The sequence below is a fragment of the Aedes aegypti genome, chromosome 1 (genome assembly GCF_002204515.2).
Source record: "Aedes aegypti strain LVP_AGWG chromosome 1, AaegL5.0 Primary Assembly, whole genome shotgun sequence".
Classification (NCBI taxonomy): domain Eukaryota; kingdom Metazoa; phylum Arthropoda; class Insecta; order Diptera; family Culicidae; genus Aedes; species Aedes aegypti.
The window spans coordinates 199,450,818-199,468,877 of record NC_035107.1 but is presented as its reverse complement, the minus strand read 5'-3'; the positions used below and the strand labels follow the sequence as shown (position 1 = coordinate 199,468,877).

The following is an 18,060-nucleotide window of genomic DNA, read 5'->3' as shown; positions in this document are numbered from 1 at the left end:
TATTTGAAAGAGCCTGCGTATCCTCAGTTCTCAACGAAATCAGATCCCATGTTTGGAGGTTGGTGTTTAATCAGAATGCGAATCCGAATCCGAATCCGAATCCGAATCAGATTCAGAATTGCAATTGTGTTAACCTTCGGGCTTTCACGCTGTTGTCTTTGTACAACAGTTGTGATTTATGTGCTATCATTTTGCAACAAAGATATCTATCGACAGCAAACCAAAACGTATTCCTCAAGAACCTTCTTAAGAACAATACTCGACAGTTTTATTTACAGTATAGCCCTTTAAAATCAACAAATGTACATAGAAGTCGCACATTAATGCGCTATATACGGTACCACAGTTTGAAATCGGTATATCTCAAAATCCAGCTAATTTAGAAGCTTGGTGTCTTGAGTAAAGTTGTTCTGGAGGTGAAGCGCTATCTGATGGTACTTCATTCAATTTGAAATTTGACCGCTAGGCGGCACTAGTGGGCATGGAAGTTTTACTTTTGTTTTGCAGATATTTCAGGATCCTGACCACTTAGAAAGATGGCGACTTCGGGAAAGTAGTTCAGTAGCTCAAAGGCTATCATTATTAAGGCCAAGAAGTAGGATGTTTGGCATTAGGCGGTGCTAATAAGCATGAAACCTTTGTTTTGCGGATACTGCAAGATCCTTACTTTTAAGACAGATGACATCTTCGGCAAAGTTGTTCAGAAGCTCAAGGACCATTATTTTATTAAATCTCGAACTTCATGGATTAAACAAAGAAAGAATTCGAGCTACTGAACAGTTCTGCCAAAGACGCCATTTTTCTAAGTGATCAGGCTCCTGAGATATTTGCAAAACAAATTTTTTATGCTCATTAGCGCCGCCTAGTTGCAAAATTTTTAATCAACTAGCTCGAACAATGATAGTCCTTGAATTATCGAACAACTTTGCCGAAGACGCCATCTTTCTAGGTAGTCAGGATCCTGAGATCTGCAAAACAAAAGCTTCATGCTCACTAGCGCCGCCTAGTGGCAAAATCCCGAATTTCTTGGCTAAAATAATGATAGCCCTTGAGCTACTGAACAATTTTGCAGAAGACGTCATCTGTCTAAGTTGTCAGACTCTTGGGATATTCGCAAAACCAAGGGTTACTCACGTTACAAAAATTCACGCGACAACCGAAAGGTTTATAGAAGGGTAGAACCTTTGATTTCCGCAACGTAATGGACTGGAAATTGATTTTGTGTAAAGTTTACAGCTAGGATGACGGAAGAAAGATGAACAACTATCTGGATTGAAGGATTTATGAACAGCGGTGCTATGAAAACTATGCTGCAAACGTAAAAGTACATCAGTCACATATTTCCCTTGGTAGGGTGTTTATACATCCACTAAGATTGTGTGGGAAAGCGCGTGTCATTCCATGTGCTAAGCTGTCGTTTGATGGCGGCTTCGATGTTGCGGTACGAGAGTAAAAGCACAACTGACTGGATTAGTTTTGTTTGCTAAGCACATAGGCTGAATGTGTTCTACGCCATAGTCAATCAATCTTGGTGTGGCGGCATGTGGGTTTTGTTTCCTTTCTTCACTTTTGATTTGTTTGCGCTATGGTGTACGCTATTACACTGAATCTCTTTTACGCATTTTTTCCACATGGTTTTTGTGGACTACCCGGTGCTCATATTCATAGTGGATGTCTTTCTCGCTAGAAATTCAATTCAAGATCAATCATTTTTAAGGGGTCCGCGGGATTTTTCAAAGAACTTAAAACATGTTGGGAACCACTGGCTCATGGAAACCTTCCATAGATTTAACAGATTTGAGAGTTTTTTTTCTTGTATCGCCAAGCTTCTACCAGATTCCGCGAAGTTCTCGTCAAGATTTTTTTTTCCAAAGATAGGTCCAGGTCCGTATTTCCGGGGCCGAGGGGGCCACGGTTCATAATATTCCAACACCATATGATTCGATCTTTCATATCTTGAATCTCTAAGATGATTTCATAAATCCAGAATAATGGGTGAAATTTATGCAAATATGCTCAAATAATAAACATCTAAGAACATTCAGAATGAGATTTTGTGGACTTCACGAGAAACAAAATGATAAAGAAAGATTGAAAAATGTTTTGGATAAACACGTAGAATGACATTCTGTTGCTTAAATTCCTTACGATTTTCTAACGTGATTTTTTCTACTCTAACGAAAGCTTTCTCAAGTAGGTTTGTATTCAATTTATACGATGCGGTGGCGTAGCCAGAAATCATTTCTAGGAACAGTAGGGGTCATCACAAGAAAAAAAAATTGGGCCGGCATACACAAAAAAAAAAACACTTTTTCAAACCCCCCTTTTCTTAAATACGTTCAAAACTGCAAAACCATTCATATTGTAAATTGCAATACCAAATTATCTCAGATTTATGCATGAAAATTGAAAAACAAGAACATCAAAAAACAAATTCCGGATAATCGAGTCTAAAATTCCGAATAATCGAGTCTCCGGATAATCGAGTCCGACCTGTATTTGGAAGAATAAAGATGTAATCCCTGACGAAATTAATGGAGGTGGTATCGTTTGTGTGCTCAATTATTTCCTGGAGAAATTCCGCCTCATGAATTTCTGGGAGAGTTGGTAGTGGAATCTCTAGAAATAGTTCTTAAGAGATCCTTAAGAGATCCATGTGTTTCCAATTATTACCATTGAGGAGATTTGCAGTCCGTGGTTGGGTCATCTAGGAAAGTATTCCAAATTAAAGTATCCAAAAATAAAGTCTCTGGACAAGATTTCTGGAAATTATTCCTCGACGAAAGTAAGGCAAAATGCATGAAAAACCTGCTGAATAGCCACGTTGCAATCAGAATAATGAAAAAAAAGACGTCGGAGACCATGTTGGTATAAATAGAGACTTTAGAAATCTTTCATTTAAAATAGAAACGTGTATTAAAACGGAGATCAAGTCTCTACAACGACAGCTGCTACCAGCCTTACACAAATTTATTCATCTATAGATTGATAAGCAAATCTGTATGTTAAACAACTTGAATATTAAAACATGAATAGAATAAGCATAATTTGATTTAGGATACCAATAAGAAGGTAATCGTCAAATGGATTTTTGTTGTTAACCTTTCGGTCGTCGCGCGAATTTTTGTAATGCGAGTAGTCGTGCGTTCTACTTTGTACAAACGCTTGGTTTTGCGAATATTTAGCGCCGCCTAGTGGCAAAATTTTGACTAGTTGTTTCAAAATTTTGCCAATGGACAATGATAGTCCTTAACTTACTGAACAACTTTGCCGAAGACGCCATCCTTCAAAATGGTCAGGATCCTGAAATATCTGCAAAACAAAAGTAAAACTTCCATGCCCACTAGTGTCACCTTGTGGTCAAATTCCGAATTATATGAGGTACCATCACATAGCGCTTTACCTCCAGATCAACTTTACTGAAGACCCCATTTTTTTAAATTATCTGGATTTTGAGATATACCGATTTAAAACTCTGGTTCACTCGAACCGTATATAGTGCGTTCATTATTATGCGACTTCCATGTACATTTGTTTATTTTACCGCATTATTAAAGGCCATACTGTAAATAAAACTGTCGAGTATTGTTTTTAAGAAGATTCTTGAGGAATGCATTTGGGTTTGGTGTCGATAGATAGTTTTGTTGCAAAATTATAGCATATAAATCACAACTGTTGTACAAAGCACAACAGCGCGACAGCCCTAAGGTTAACTAAAAAGCTACAAAACATTGAATTTGATCTCAACATCTACAAAGTCACATAAAATATTGAAGAAAATATTAGTTACATTCATTCAAATTCAAAATTGGTTTACGTTCATGCAAGATCTAAAGCATTTTTTGGACGTTATAAAACAGTTTAACTTCTGATAATTAAAACATTACAAAGAACATTGAAAACTATCTATTCTATTCTAGAGTATCAACATGTTTTTCAGGGAATAGGGCCTCCACCAGACAATGGTTCCCGGTCCCGGACATTTGTTAATCCGGCCCTGGATAGGGTATATATCTACATTAGCATTGCCTCTGCAACCTGCTTTAGTATTTTAAGGAAACTAATGAGCTTACTAGGAAAAATTATTTCAAAAAATTCGACAGAAAATCATCAAAAATCTAGTCAGATACTCGTCAAGAATCTTCGCAGGAATCTTCAGAAGATCAGTCGAAATTCTCATCAGTCCTGCAGTTCGATTTGAGAAGATTTCGCCAGTGATTTATGTGGAAACGATGAAAAATTTCGAATTTCTTAAGTCCCGTCAATAGTTCGTCAGGAACTTCTAAAAAAATCTAAGATTTCTCCATGAAGCGAACGATGATCGAAGAATTTCCTACGGATACCTCGAGGCCTTAGGAACGATAGTATCGAGGCCTTAGGTTCGCACTGGAAAAAACACGTATGAAATTCCGGTGAGGTGAGAATGAAATTGGACGTTTTTTTATTAGTTATTATGAAGATTAAATCGAACAAAACAGGTAAAAAATTTGAAATGTAAATCTGGATCAATCAGATAAGATAAGATATTTCTTACATTTATTAATCATACTTAAAAAACCGATTCTTATTCAAAATGGCTAGGAGAGGTCATGACAGAACCTAGACGTCCGTGGACTACCGGTTTGGAAGTACTGCGATATACTCATACTAAAATGGCAACTAAGGCAAAAGAAGCTCATAGTCTCATAGCTCGCCATTTTTTTGGAAATACTGTCTCTATTTTTTTAGCATTTGGCTGTTTCAGGCGTCGGTATCGTACACATCGTGAAACCATGTTAAGATCGGTGGGCTTGAATCCCGGCAGTCGAGGGTCTTCTTGGGTTGAAAATTTACTATTTTTTACCAAGACAAAGAGTATCTCCGTGCTTCTTTAAATATATTTTTGGCCTTTTAAACTAGCTTACATAAGTATACAAGAAAATTCAACTCAGCAAATATAAATCGTAATATCACACCGTTCTCATTGCTCATCACTTGAGTCGTGGATATTGTATAAAATTACATCCAAACTGTTGTAATTACTCAATAATGTAATATATAAATAATATGTAGCAATGAAAAATCGTTGTCTGCTTTGCAAATCAACAAATTTTCTTCAGCACAATTGGTCGGCGTTGAGTCAGTCATATTTTTTGATAAAGTGATTTGGTTCACTCTTTCAATCTTTTGATGTTTACATAGTCAAACTCGGTTCATATCATTAAGATTAACAGATTACCAACATCTGTTTTTTTTTTTTTTTTTTTTTTTTTTTTTTTTTTTTTTTTTTTTTTTTTTGTATGTAAAATTACCAACATCTTTCTTTCCAATATCTTCATCAGTATCGTAAATTCTTCAAGAATCTATATTTTCAATATCGAAATAAGTGAAATTACGATAGCTTGAAGATTAAAGTTTTGTTGGGTCAGTACATTGAAGGCCAGAAATATTCAAAAATGTTTGGCCAGAGTGGCCAAAATATACCAATCCAATAAGCGGGATCTAGGACATTCCATAAAGACACCATATAGCTGCTAAAAATTTCAATCGGATTCTGGAATCGACTTCAAGAATACAATGATCAATAAGTTCGTTGCGTTTTGCAACTTGATCCACTCTGTCTGCATAGAAAGGTTTGGAATTTCTGATTACCTCTCCAAATAGGGTAAGTGATCAGAAAACTAAGCCAGATGCATGGAATTAAGTAATTTTTATGAATTTCTATTGATGGTTGAGCAGAAGCATCATATTATGTCGAGAAATCTGACAAACAACTTGGAACGTCTTGCATTTCCTCGCATTTTTCAGTCCACTTATCGTTTTCGTTGCTATGATTAAAAGCACTTGGTCCACTCTAACCTATTTACTATGGTCGATTTTTATTGATCGTCCATTGTAATTGTTTAACACATCTTTCACAGTTTACAACGTCCATCGAATCCGATCAAATGAATGAAATTTTGCATCTAATGACAGAATAATCAGTTTTTACCAAGTTTTGCTCTTGGTTCATTCTGATTTAACGCCGACCAATTGATCCATCAAAAGATTTTTTTATTTTTAGAGAAAATCTCATGCATTCCTCAAGTCATCTTTTAAGGTTTTTAAGGTTTTTGTCCCCAAAAACTATGCAGCCAAACTTTCTTAAGGCATCAAACTATAATTCATATCTTTAATATTACTACGCTTTATCATCGATCCCAGTTACTTGAACACACAAAAAAACTTAAAAGAAAAAGACCGAACAAAAGCGCAAAATTTTCAAGAATAACTGCCACAACCCGAGGACGAAAGGTAGTAAAATCTCGTTACTGAGCACAATAACCAAGTTTTTATTTTCCCCTTGTAGAATCAGCTCTCTTCGTTCTTAGGTCACGCAGTTTTCTGTCGCAGCAGTGACTAGCTGTTCCCGTAGCTCGGTCATCGTCGCTCGTTCCTATAAAAGCATAACTGTCCCATATGTAACAAAATCCAAAATTCGTAATTGCTTCGGGGGTTGAATGTTTATAAGGAGACTGATATCTGCCTTAATTTTTCAGTACGGGGGTACACTAACTTCATACATTCCCAACATTTTCAGACAAAGTGTGTTGATTTCTGAAAGCATAGCTAACATTAAAACGAGAAAGACTCTCGCCATGACAAAAAAAAATGTTGCTTCGAAAAGCCACATAGGATGGTTATGCTTCCATGGGCAGTTAACGACGAGTAGGAGGCTGGGATGGGAAAAGCTCAACCACTTAGCTGAGATCAACAACCATCCAACGCCCCCATGGAACACCTGCTGACTGTGTGGTGGTCGAGCATACAAAGATGGAAAAGCATAATTTATCTCTTTTGTTTCCTTGCACGGAAGTGGTTTCTGAATGAAGGTAAAAATAGGCATGCTCCCGAAATGGTGACCAGGAATCACTTTAGGGATGCGTATTTACCTTTAAATAAAGTTTTGGCAGAGCCACAACGCATTAATGGGAAGTTACACATTCTTTCTGCTGGCGGAAATTTCGGTTTTACTCAAAAGGGATGGTACACAAATTATGTCACGCTAAATTTCGAATTTTTCGACCACCTCCTTTTGTCACATTTTTTGTATGAGCCATTGTCAGAATGAAACAGTATTTTTCAGTGTTTTTTTCGTTGGACTTGTAGACACAAGTAAAATTTTTTTAGCGATTACCACCTATTACTACTACTACCTATTACTACTCCTAGAACACCGCATCGGGAAAAAAATATCTTAGAAGGTCAGCTACAATTATTGTTTCAAAATATATGGAATTTTGAACTGTCGCTAAAGATCTCAATTTTTGAATTTATCGAAGCGTCGTATGCAGCCCATCATCAGCTCAGTCACTACCTTTCCCATTTCTGATGATCCAGACAACTTGTTGATAAACCAACCATTTTCAATTCGTGAGATTCTCTTCGCACTCAAGTGTTGTAGCGGAAAATCTTTTATCAAGGCCCTAATTTTTTTATCAAGGCCCTAAATATTTTTGAAAGAGTTCTTCTAAGAACATGACAAGGAGTTTCTCAAGGAAATCTTCGAAGAACTTAAGGCATTTCGATAGAATTACAGAAAATATTTTTACTTCGCACATGTTTTTTTTAATATTTTTCGAAAGTCTTTAGAGAATTTTACCAAAAATTCAACTAAAGAATCCTTTATGAGTTCTGCATGGAATTCTACATGAAACAACTTCAACTAGCAGGTATTTCAATGTTTTCGATTTTAATCCAAAATCCAGAACAAACATACCCAGCAAGATCATTTTTTTCCATACATTTTAAAACGTTATACTAGGATTTGGAGGATGCGTTGAAGGCAAAAAATCATTGACCGTGAATAATGGGCATTTATTTATAAGGCCTGTACTCGAAAATAATGCACCATTTTTATCCGTGTGTAACTTGTTTTTCCGTGGGTAAAAATTGATGAAAATCTGGGTATAACTAGATTAGAGTGTATAAAAAATTGAAGACAGCTGACCCTGTGAAGGCCCGGAAGGTGTTGGATTATTTTAAGCGTAATCCGAACCTTTCGATCAGTGACGCGGCTCTGAAGGCCAAGTGATCCGTCTGGTCCATTCGGTAAACAGTGAAACTAGCTGGGCCTCATGTATTCAAGGTCCGAAAGGCACCGAACCGGGGTGATCAACAAAACACGGCGGCCAAATCCCGCGCAACGAAGTTGTATTGAGAGTGGTTAACGAAACCGAAATGTATGGTTTTGGATGACGAAACCTACATCAAGGCAGACGCAAAGCAGATACCGGTAAACTGAGTAATCCATACATTACAACAGGTACCATCAACAGCAAAATTTACCGCACCAAATGCCTCCAGAAGCGTCTGTTGCCCTTCCTGCGGTCTCACGGAGGCGAGACATTATTTTGGCCGGATCTGGCATCATGCCATTACGTGCGAGCGACGTTGAATTGGTACAGAGACAATAACGTTGTTTTTTGTACCAAAAACCGCCCAAATTCACCATAAATTCGTCCGGTACAAACATGTTGGGCTATAAATAAATAAGTTATGCCGAAACATAATCCATCTGTATTAGTTCATTCCTTGAAAGTTTCAAGAAAATCCGACTTAAAATAAATTGTTGGCGAACACTTTTGTCTGGTGTATTTTTCCGAGTAAGGGCCTTAGCACCCTGGAAGTAAATCATAAAATTCAAAGGATGAAGCCTGCTTGTTATTAGTGTTTTTTTCTTTATACTTGCAAAAAAGGAAAATTTCTCCTAATGCTTCCAAAACTCAACATATAATATTCCCACGTAAACCAAAAGCTCCTAAGGTTTCAATTCAAGTAGACATGTTGTCACTTTGAAAGGGGTTCCAATATATTGGTCAGCAGATGTAAGTATCTATTGCCCATGCAAGATAAAAATTTAACTTTCAAAAGCGTAATGTGACGAATCTATAAATTGTCTATATTCACTCATTGACAGAAAATCGAAACTTTGACTTAAGAACAAGCTTTAGATCTATAAACAATTTGTTTATAGACCAACTATGTTATATGGTATACCGATATGGACTAATTGTAGTAATACTAAGATGGAAGCACTGCAGAGGATTCAAAATAAAATTTTGAAAATGATCCTGAAGCACCCTCCCTGGTTGAATGTTAAATGTCCAATGTTGAAACATTGGAAAATAGATTAAAATTAATTATTAATGATTTTAGACAAAAATCGTTGCAATCATCTATTGCCACGAAGAATGCGTTATACTTTTAGGTTATGTAAAGTTAAGTTAATTAAAAGCATCTTTTTTCGGTTATAAGCAGGTGAAACCAAATCACCTGTAAAAATTCTGAACTGCTACGGCTAATAAATTGTAATATGTTGTTAAGCTTTTCTAACACAATGTTAATAAAGGCTTAATTTAGTTTAACCAAATTAGGATGATAGTTTTGTCTAACACAGAACATCTAGATATAAGAAATGAATGAATTGTTTGAAATTATACTAACAAAGGAATAAAAACACGTGTTAAAGGTATAAAACTGTGTTGGTTAGAGCGTCACATGAAAAATTTCTTCTGCGAAATACGTAGGAATGATGAACTAAGCTTGTTTTCTTTTCTAACTCAAGGCTGTTTGAATATTTTTTTAAGATTCCTTGCGGGAATCTGGAATAAAGCTGAACTATTATGGAAAAAATCAAAAATACTAAAGTGGCTGTCGATGATGGAATTTTTCACATCCTCATCCAGAAACTTAAAAAAGTAGATTATTGTTCTTGATTAACATACATAACAAATGTTTTTAATTCGCATATTCTCGTAAAAAGTGAAAAAGGCCAAGGTTATATTAATTTCAAAATTAGATAAAAATCCTACCTGTGCTTCTAGCTATTGTCTAATTGGATTGATTTTCTCTTTCAGTAAACTTATTGTTAAAGTTTTGTTTTTTAAATAATAAATGAATAAAATAATAGTAATATAGCAAATTATTCAAATAATAATAGGAAACCGCACTGTCAAAACCAGAGCAAGTGCTCGCAGATAACCAAACAGTTTTTGTTCAAATAACGATGTTAAACCAAAAAGTCATTTTTTTCTTGCTATTTACTATCATAGTTCTCCCAACAACGTCAGTGATTTCACTTTATTTGGTCCAGTAAACATTTCTTTCATGCAAACGATAACAGAATCCTCAACTTCACTTCAAGGAGCTAGGGCAATCCAACTGAACCAATGGATGAAATATTTAATTAAATTTTTCCTTTCAAATTGGCCCTTCTTCCACCGTGAAGGTGATTTGCACACGCTCCAGATGAAACGTACCGTAAAATACCATTCTAGTCTGACGCGTACCAAACATCCCATGATTTAAATGTATTATTTTCGGTTCATTGATTACACATTTTCCTTCAATGATTCCTTATTTGATCGATAAATTTGAAGCCAGTCAACGGATCCTAATTGGCACTGAAAATGCGGGTCGCTTTGAATGCCCAACCACCCCAATGGCTAAGTAAGTATCCACCAGATGCCTTGTAAGTGGATGTCGTCAGTTTCGCTATAGTCATCTTTGGTGAAGCAGATTATCTGCCCATTTCATAATAAATTGAATGTGATTCCAAAGCCTTGTACCTTTCTCGAATTTCGAATTCACTTTGATGTCCGCCTTCCTGGTCGATTCCATCGGACGCCACATAGGAGTAACAGGATCAATTTCATGGTCAAAATTCTTACGTTTTTCGTCTTCTTTTTCTTCTTCTTTATGGCATTACGTCCTCACAGGGACGGAGCCTGCTTCTCAACCCAGACACCTTCAGCATGGCTTTGCTTTGTAGACGCGGACTCTAACCACTCGGCTAAGGAAAGCCCCAATTTTTCAATGTTGTTGACGAACATGATACGAGACATAATCATAATGGTTTAGTTACTCCTGTGTGGAACGGATGGGGTGAGTTTACCGAAGAGGAAATTATTTGCTAATCCAATCGAAATCCGTTCTGGTAAACCAAAGCAAAGATTTTCTCTCGCTGGGATGGACGACCGAGAGTTTGAGAAAAAAAGCTTGAAGGTTATTTACACTTCATTAGGATCATCATTGGATGGGAGGAACCGTTGGCGAATCGTTTTTTTTTCAGATTTCTTTGGAGAATGCTAGTGGTCTTAACAAAATTGTGCGAGATTCACAACAAGTTTGATTTGGTGTATTTTCGATAAATTCAATATTATAGCACTGATTCCATTTTCCTAGAGTAACACCACTAAAATGAGCAAAATTTCTTTCTAAATTTGTAACGACAAACCGATTTTAAGAAGAATGGGTAATACGAAAATTTGAAATCCAATGTTAAAGCAATTGTGATAACTAATCATCAATTATTCTACAGTTTACACAAATTGTCATGTCATCAGTTCAATTGAAAGTAGCACTGATGTAATTACTCCTTCCGTTTCATTTTAAAAATCTCACCGTCTCAAACCGGGCTCAAATTCTTGTCAGCTTCCGACTACCGTCGATTAAAAATTCATGACCTTCGCTGACAGTAGGAAAAACGGTGGAACCTTCACAGGTTACACCATTCTTCGAAGGTTTAATCCACTACTATGGAGAGGAGATAAATCGCCTCGCGCTGACCTAGATTCTGAGTCCTTCTGAGAATTGCTGGCAAATCCACCTCGCGCAATATTGTTTCGTCATCTCGATGGGCAATCAATTTCCGGGAGAGTGGAGTTCATCATTTTTTTGTTTCGACATCGCTAACGATGTCGAACAGAAATATGACTTTTTATGAGGATATGCAAACAAAGTTCTGGAAAAGTTTAGTAATTATATTCCGAGATGGACAGATTAACTTTCAAAACCTGGGACAACCGTATGGCGAATTTTTGAAGGAACTTCAAGAGTAAGATTTAGGCTAAAACACTGTCCAATGCTTATTCTATGTCTAGAAGAGCAAGGCCAGTAGAATAGCCTTTAAATTTGTTGGAACGAATGTCCATGTCGGAGTCCAAAATATTCAATGCCAAAATTGAATTTTCGTTGATGTGGACCATCATTCTGTTCAAAATGACCTTTTCAGAAAGTTTACTGATGAAGGAAAACAAGCTGATTGGACGTTAGCTAGAAGCTTCTGAAGGACTTTTGTTTGGTTTTAAAATTGGTACAACCTTGACATTTTTTCATTTTCAGGAAAATATGCCAACTACATATATTTGTTAAATATATCAACCAAAAATGATATGCTTCTCTCTGAAGGTTTCTTGATGAGGATGTAAAAAATTCCATCCAGTTTCTTGATAAGGATGTAAAAAAAGCTCTCACTACTTCCAAAACAAATCCCTTGGAATGGAATGGAAACGTTCTCTTGATTGATAATGGTTTTGAAATCCTGAGTAACTTGATTGTCAAATGAGCAAGTGATTCCTGAATTAAAATTGTGCGCGCTCTCAAACTGCATAGCAAGTTTTTGTGGTTTTCCGCAATTAGTTAGTAATAATTTGTTTTCCTCTTTCAATTCCGGAGTCAACTCCTGAGGTTTTTTTTTTCAAAATTTTAAACAATTTCCAAAAGGGCTACCAGTGTCCAATTGAGAAATTTCATTTTCAAAATTTTTGGTTTTTAACGGAGTACAAGGTTTTTTAATTTTCTTTGGCAGATCCTGCCATATCATTTTTATAGCAGGATCGTGAGTGCGTTGCAATTGCCTTTTCCTCAAGTCTCAGGACGGATCAAAAGTTTAAAATCATCGTCTATAATTGCGGATTCGAATTTTTCTTCACATTTTGGAATTGCAATTCCCCTTGCTTCAACAAAAGAATTTGATAAAGTCTCGAGAGCATTGTCAATCAAGATCGAGATTATTTTCGAAGTATGTTCCATATGTATTCCAGTTGGCTCGAAAATAATTGAATGTGAAACTGATAGGATTGAGAATCACTTCATTGGATATTTGAAATGTAACTGGTACATCGTACATGAATCATAATCAAAATCAGCGTGAGTACTCAGTTGGCTACAAAGGTGACAAAGTCGGCCAAATCAGTCGTAGAAGGGTTTCTAAAATAGGGAATACAAGTAGAGCTCTCAGGGTATTAAATTGAGAAATATCCTGAAGAGCGCTCATCAAATTATATTCTGCCTTTGGAATTAAGGACTGGTCATTTTATAAAGTGTACACTTTGTTTAAGCTATATCTTTTTTATTTATTGACAAAATCGTAATCGGTTTTCTGTGCATCGTTCAACTATTATTCTACAATGCTATGAAAATATAAGATCTTAGAAAATGCTTTTGGTAGAAGAGCTAAATAGTTTTTCCAAAAACTCTTAAGAAAAGCTGATTGTCAAAGTTTAACACTTTTTTCGCAAAACAAAATCCTCTTTTTAATGAACAAATTGTATGTTTGAATCCTTTACTATTCTAATACTTAAAGGCGTAGCTTTAAAGAAATGAATTATATTCCACCATTCACTGACATTAGGTAACATTAGTGGTTTATCCATTTATGGCTAAATTTGTTGATACACCATCCTTTCACTCCCAGCAAAAGGGAAAAGTAAAAAGCGTGTTCAAAACTAGTTTGGATTACTAAAGAAAACATTATTTGTATAAACGAGAGCTAAATCGTAAGTTTGAACCACAGTCTTAAGTATAAATTTTACACTTAATGGTCGTTTTACTAAAAAGTCTCTTGCTTTTAGAATCATGTATGCATATTTATTGATCTACAGCAAATTGTACACGTTTCTCTCCGAATGTTGCAATTGGTTATCTCAGAATAACATATTATGAAAATAATATGTGGAAAATAAAATCGATTTTATTACAGCAGTGTTGCCAATTTCAATTATTGTCATTGTGCTTTGAAAGGTCTTCTAAAAATAAAACAATTGTTTTTCTATTGTGATTCAAATGTGATGTGGGGACTCAAAAAGTGACTCTATTAAGGCGTAAATTATTTTGAATACTTATACTATATTAGCAGTTCCGTCAGGACGTGCTTTAAACCAAAAAAATCTACTCATATTAGTTCCCTTCAAATTTCAAATATTTTTCTCCAAAAATATTGGCGAAAAATGATTTTATTATATCTGTAAAATTGTTGCTCCAAAAATAACTTGATTTTTAATACCAGGCCTCTGAATGATGTTGCTTTCAAAGAACAAGCCTTTTTTGAAAATAAAAAATATAGATTGTAGAATTTTCCAGCCAATTTATAACAATCATTGATTTTGATAACCTCAAAAAATCGACCGTTCCTAACGTTACACTTTTTTTATATTAAACTTTGGGAGGGATTATTAGAGTATGTTTAAAACTACAAACGAACTTTAACACTTCACTTTTTGCAAAAAAAAAATAAAATACTCAAATCACTAAGGTGAGCAAATACCTTTAAACTCTAATATGTGTTGCTTATCTTGACAGATAGGCCTATTTCGTCTGCGACTTACAGACTTCTTCAGTGTCGAGTGCTCGTCAGGGGTCAGAGATGTGCGAGTTTTCAATACGGATTGACTGTTTAACAATAAACTTGCGACGATCGACGCGGCACCATATTTCATATAACGGAGGGTATTAGAACTAACGGAATGTCTTAGGTTGGCACCTCGAAAAAGGGTCACGTAGAGATCGACTGAGTTGTTCAGTTGTGACCCTGTTCACTTCCTGCAGAGCTAAGCACCATGGTGTAGTTGAACTTGTGAGAAGCTCTAGGTTCGTGAGATTATCGAAAAATCCATATATATTCCACTGAAGTAACTGGCTTTGGGAGTGCAGGCGTAGGATGAGAGGTTTCGGAAATCGATGAGTCACGGCTACGATTATACGAAGTTTGTCTTTAGGGCCTGCTGCCATAACGGTGCCTGGACTGCCGTTGGAACGATGCAGCCCGATTTGCAGGTAAATGGTTTGTTAGGGGTTTCGTTGCAGGAGCAGCGAAAAACAGAGATCTACCGATGGAAGATGACGGCGATGGGGAATAGCATTATGGGACTTACCGCCCGAGTTGAAGTGCTCGGGATGCCCAGGATTGCTGTTTTGAGGGTTACTGTGAACTGCATACGACATGCTTCGCATGGAGTCCTCCTAGCGAATTAGCCGAGGAATTTTGCCCAATACTTCGAAAAAATCTTGAAATGGTTCTTCGCGTACCCTTGGGGAAAACACTTGAAGGTCGTTTTAGAGAAATTCTCGGCAGAATCCTTGAAAAATTCCAAATATGTTTCCCGTAAAAATTCTCAAAAAAAAAAAAAAAATCCGGGTAAAATTTTTAAAGACGTTTTCGGAGAATTTGCGCCATTTTCTTGAAATATTCTTCCATAGTTTTAAAAGTTGCCCATATAATTATTTATTTAGTTGGTGTTACATCAATTAATTTGATAAACCCTCGTTAACGAGGTTACGCCAATTTACTCGGTCCATGGCTGTGTCTCTCCAACTTCGATTTTTGCCCACGTTCTCCAGATCTTGTTGCACCTCTCGCTCGCTGTGCTCCCCGCCTTCTTGTGCCAACCTGATTCGACGCGAACACCATCTTTGCAGGATTGTTGTCCGGTAGTCTTGCAACATGTCCTGCCCAGCGCACCCTTCCGGCTTTCGCAACCTTCTGGATACTGGGTTCGCCGTAGAGCCTAGCGAGCTCGTGGTTCATTCTTCGCCGCCACACACCGTTCTCCTGCACTCCGCCAAAGATCGTCCTAAGCACCCTTCATTCGAACACTCCAAGTGCTTGCAGGTCCTCTCCTAGCATGGTCCATGCTTCATGTCCATAGAGGACCACCGGTCTTATAAGCGTTTTGTACATGGTACATTTGTTGCGGTCACAACTGTGCCGAAGACCGTATTCAAATCAAACGTCTCAGTAACTAGCAATCCATATTTAGTTATTCTAATTTAATGAAATCAGTATAACTTGACGGGGTTGGTGGTCTGATGGCTACCGCTTTTGCTTCATATGCAGAAGGTCATGGGTTCAATCCCAGGCCCGTCCCTTTCCTCGTACTTTGTAGTTGTATATCTCTCACTTGCTTCTATCTTCCATTCTAAATATATCACACTCAAACTATTCGTTCATAGCAAACGCTAGAACCAGAGACGGACAAGAAACCGTTTCCCTAACGCTTCCCACTTCCACGCGCACGCCTGATACATAGGCAGTCTGCTAACCACAAAAGCAAACCTCTCTGCCATGCCTTTCCCCCATCCATACACTCCCGCATGAACTGGCGTGGATGCAGTGGAATATACGGTCTACGTGGGAGCCAGTTCAATGCATCATCAATTCCTCCCCCTTCCCCTCATTGGTCTGCATTCTGACGTGGCAGGTGCCATTGTTGCCTAAAAATAGAAGATCACCAGCACTTATACACTGAGGATGCCTGTTAGTCCCAAGCAGTCATTCGGTTGGTTCCTTGTGTAAGTGCAGCTGATCTGGCGATACTGGAGTACATCCACGGGCGGCCAATCAAGCTCAAGCTTTAATGAAATCAGTATAACTGGCACTACCGCAACTATAGGATAAATACCCACAAATAATGGATTACTTAGCCTCAGGGATTGAATCCTGAGAGAATTGAGAGAATCTCTCACGTATCGCTCTCTGTAACTATCATAACTTGCTGCACATTATGAGAGACTATTTATCGTATACTGCTACAACTTTGATCAGATTGGGGGTATGGTAGTGCATGATAAAACCCCTCTAATCATGCTCCAAGCCTGGGGACACTTTTGCTATTGGAAGTTCGTGGATTGTTTATCGTGCCAGTAAAGAAAAACACCTATCCCCAACGGTAAACAAGCGAGAAAAATGGATTTTATCATCGCTCTCTCTTTGGGGCTCTCGCTCGCTGCTTCCATTTATCAGACTTGTTACACCTTGCGATACAATGACGATCGTGGACCGCAACAGATGGGATGTTTTTCTTTGCTTGCTTTGATCGTGCTTCATACTCAAATGAGAGCGAATTCTGCAATGCCTGCTTAGCCTATAATAATACCTGAAATACTGAACAATACCCAATTACGGTATGAATACATAATATGGCATGCACAGACACGTGTGAGTTGAGCAGTTCCAGATTGTACCGTAGCGGGCGTCGGTACCGAACGCTGTTCACATAGGAAAGTCTTTGGCGCACCTCCTGTACCTTAGTACCTCCTATTGTGTATAATTACATGGCAAGTAGATATTTAAGAAAAAGACACGGATACCGTCCTCAGCCATTTAGCTGCACAGAGTGTCATTTAACACTAAACAACGGACAAGCATGATTCAAGTTTCAATGGCTGAAGCGGGAATCGTACCCCTTGATACGATGCACTAAGATATTCGATGACACTAACCGCACGGTCACGAAGCCACCAAGGTATGCTTAGGAAACTTAGGACTTCTTTGGAAATATAGTGATCGGAAAGGTTGTCCGAAAACGAACAACTGTTTTAAATGAGTATGGGTCTGAACTGAAGGTTAATGTGGAATTGACATCTTTTGCTGCTTTTAATGATTTAAATAATAGTAAAATTGGTAGGAAAAAAAGATACAGTGGTCGACTACTCGAATATGGCTACACCGTATCGACAGGGATTGTAGGAAATAGGTAATACAAAATAACATACATTTCTTTTCCACCAAATGATGATAAAAGACGGACCAATGGCGATGATAACAATTCCAGTGGTGGCCTACGGTCCAATGGCTATGGTGGTTGTTCAGTGAAGAGTGAATATTGTGTGTTTGAATAGAAGCGCGGTGCCCACCGCCGACCCGACCGACAGACATCTCAATTACCTTTGGGTCCCCTAATCAACGACAGTGCAGCAGAGACCGGAACGTTCGGCCGTTTCCTCCGTCTTGTCACGGTAAAAGAAAAGCAGCAGTCTTCTTAGGAGGACTACGAAGACCAGTCTTATCATGTACGGGATGCTGCTGGAAAGCGTTCAGCACTTTGTGCAGGTAAGATTCCAGAGAACTTGTTGAAATTTGGTAACTTTTATGTAGTGTGTATAAACGCTGAGAGGCGTTCGTCCCCAAAGCACACGGTGTGTGTAGTAACAGTGAATGGAAGGCCGGTTTGTTTGGTAGTTTAGCAAGATATGTTCACT

At 37.5% G+C, this 18,060-nt stretch overlaps 1 protein-coding gene across 2 annotated transcripts in view; it reads left to right on the top strand.

Annotated features, from left to right (window-relative positions):
- LOC5577130 (soluble guanylate cyclase 89Db) overlaps positions 1 to 18,060 on the top strand; it is an 84,814-nt gene that overhangs the window by 12,561 nt on the left and 54,193 nt on the right. The window contains exon 2 of one of the 2 annotated variants that reach the window (XM_021856919.1): positions 17,604 to 17,911. In XM_021856919.1, the coding sequence (XP_021712611.1) occupies positions 17,870 to 17,911 (42 nt within the window). In that variant the 5' untranslated portion in view covers positions 17,604 to 17,869. Of the gene's footprint in view, positions 1 to 17,313; positions 17,912 to 18,060 lie in introns of those variants that run through there. The other variant, XM_021856923.1, reaches the window with a different exon arrangement.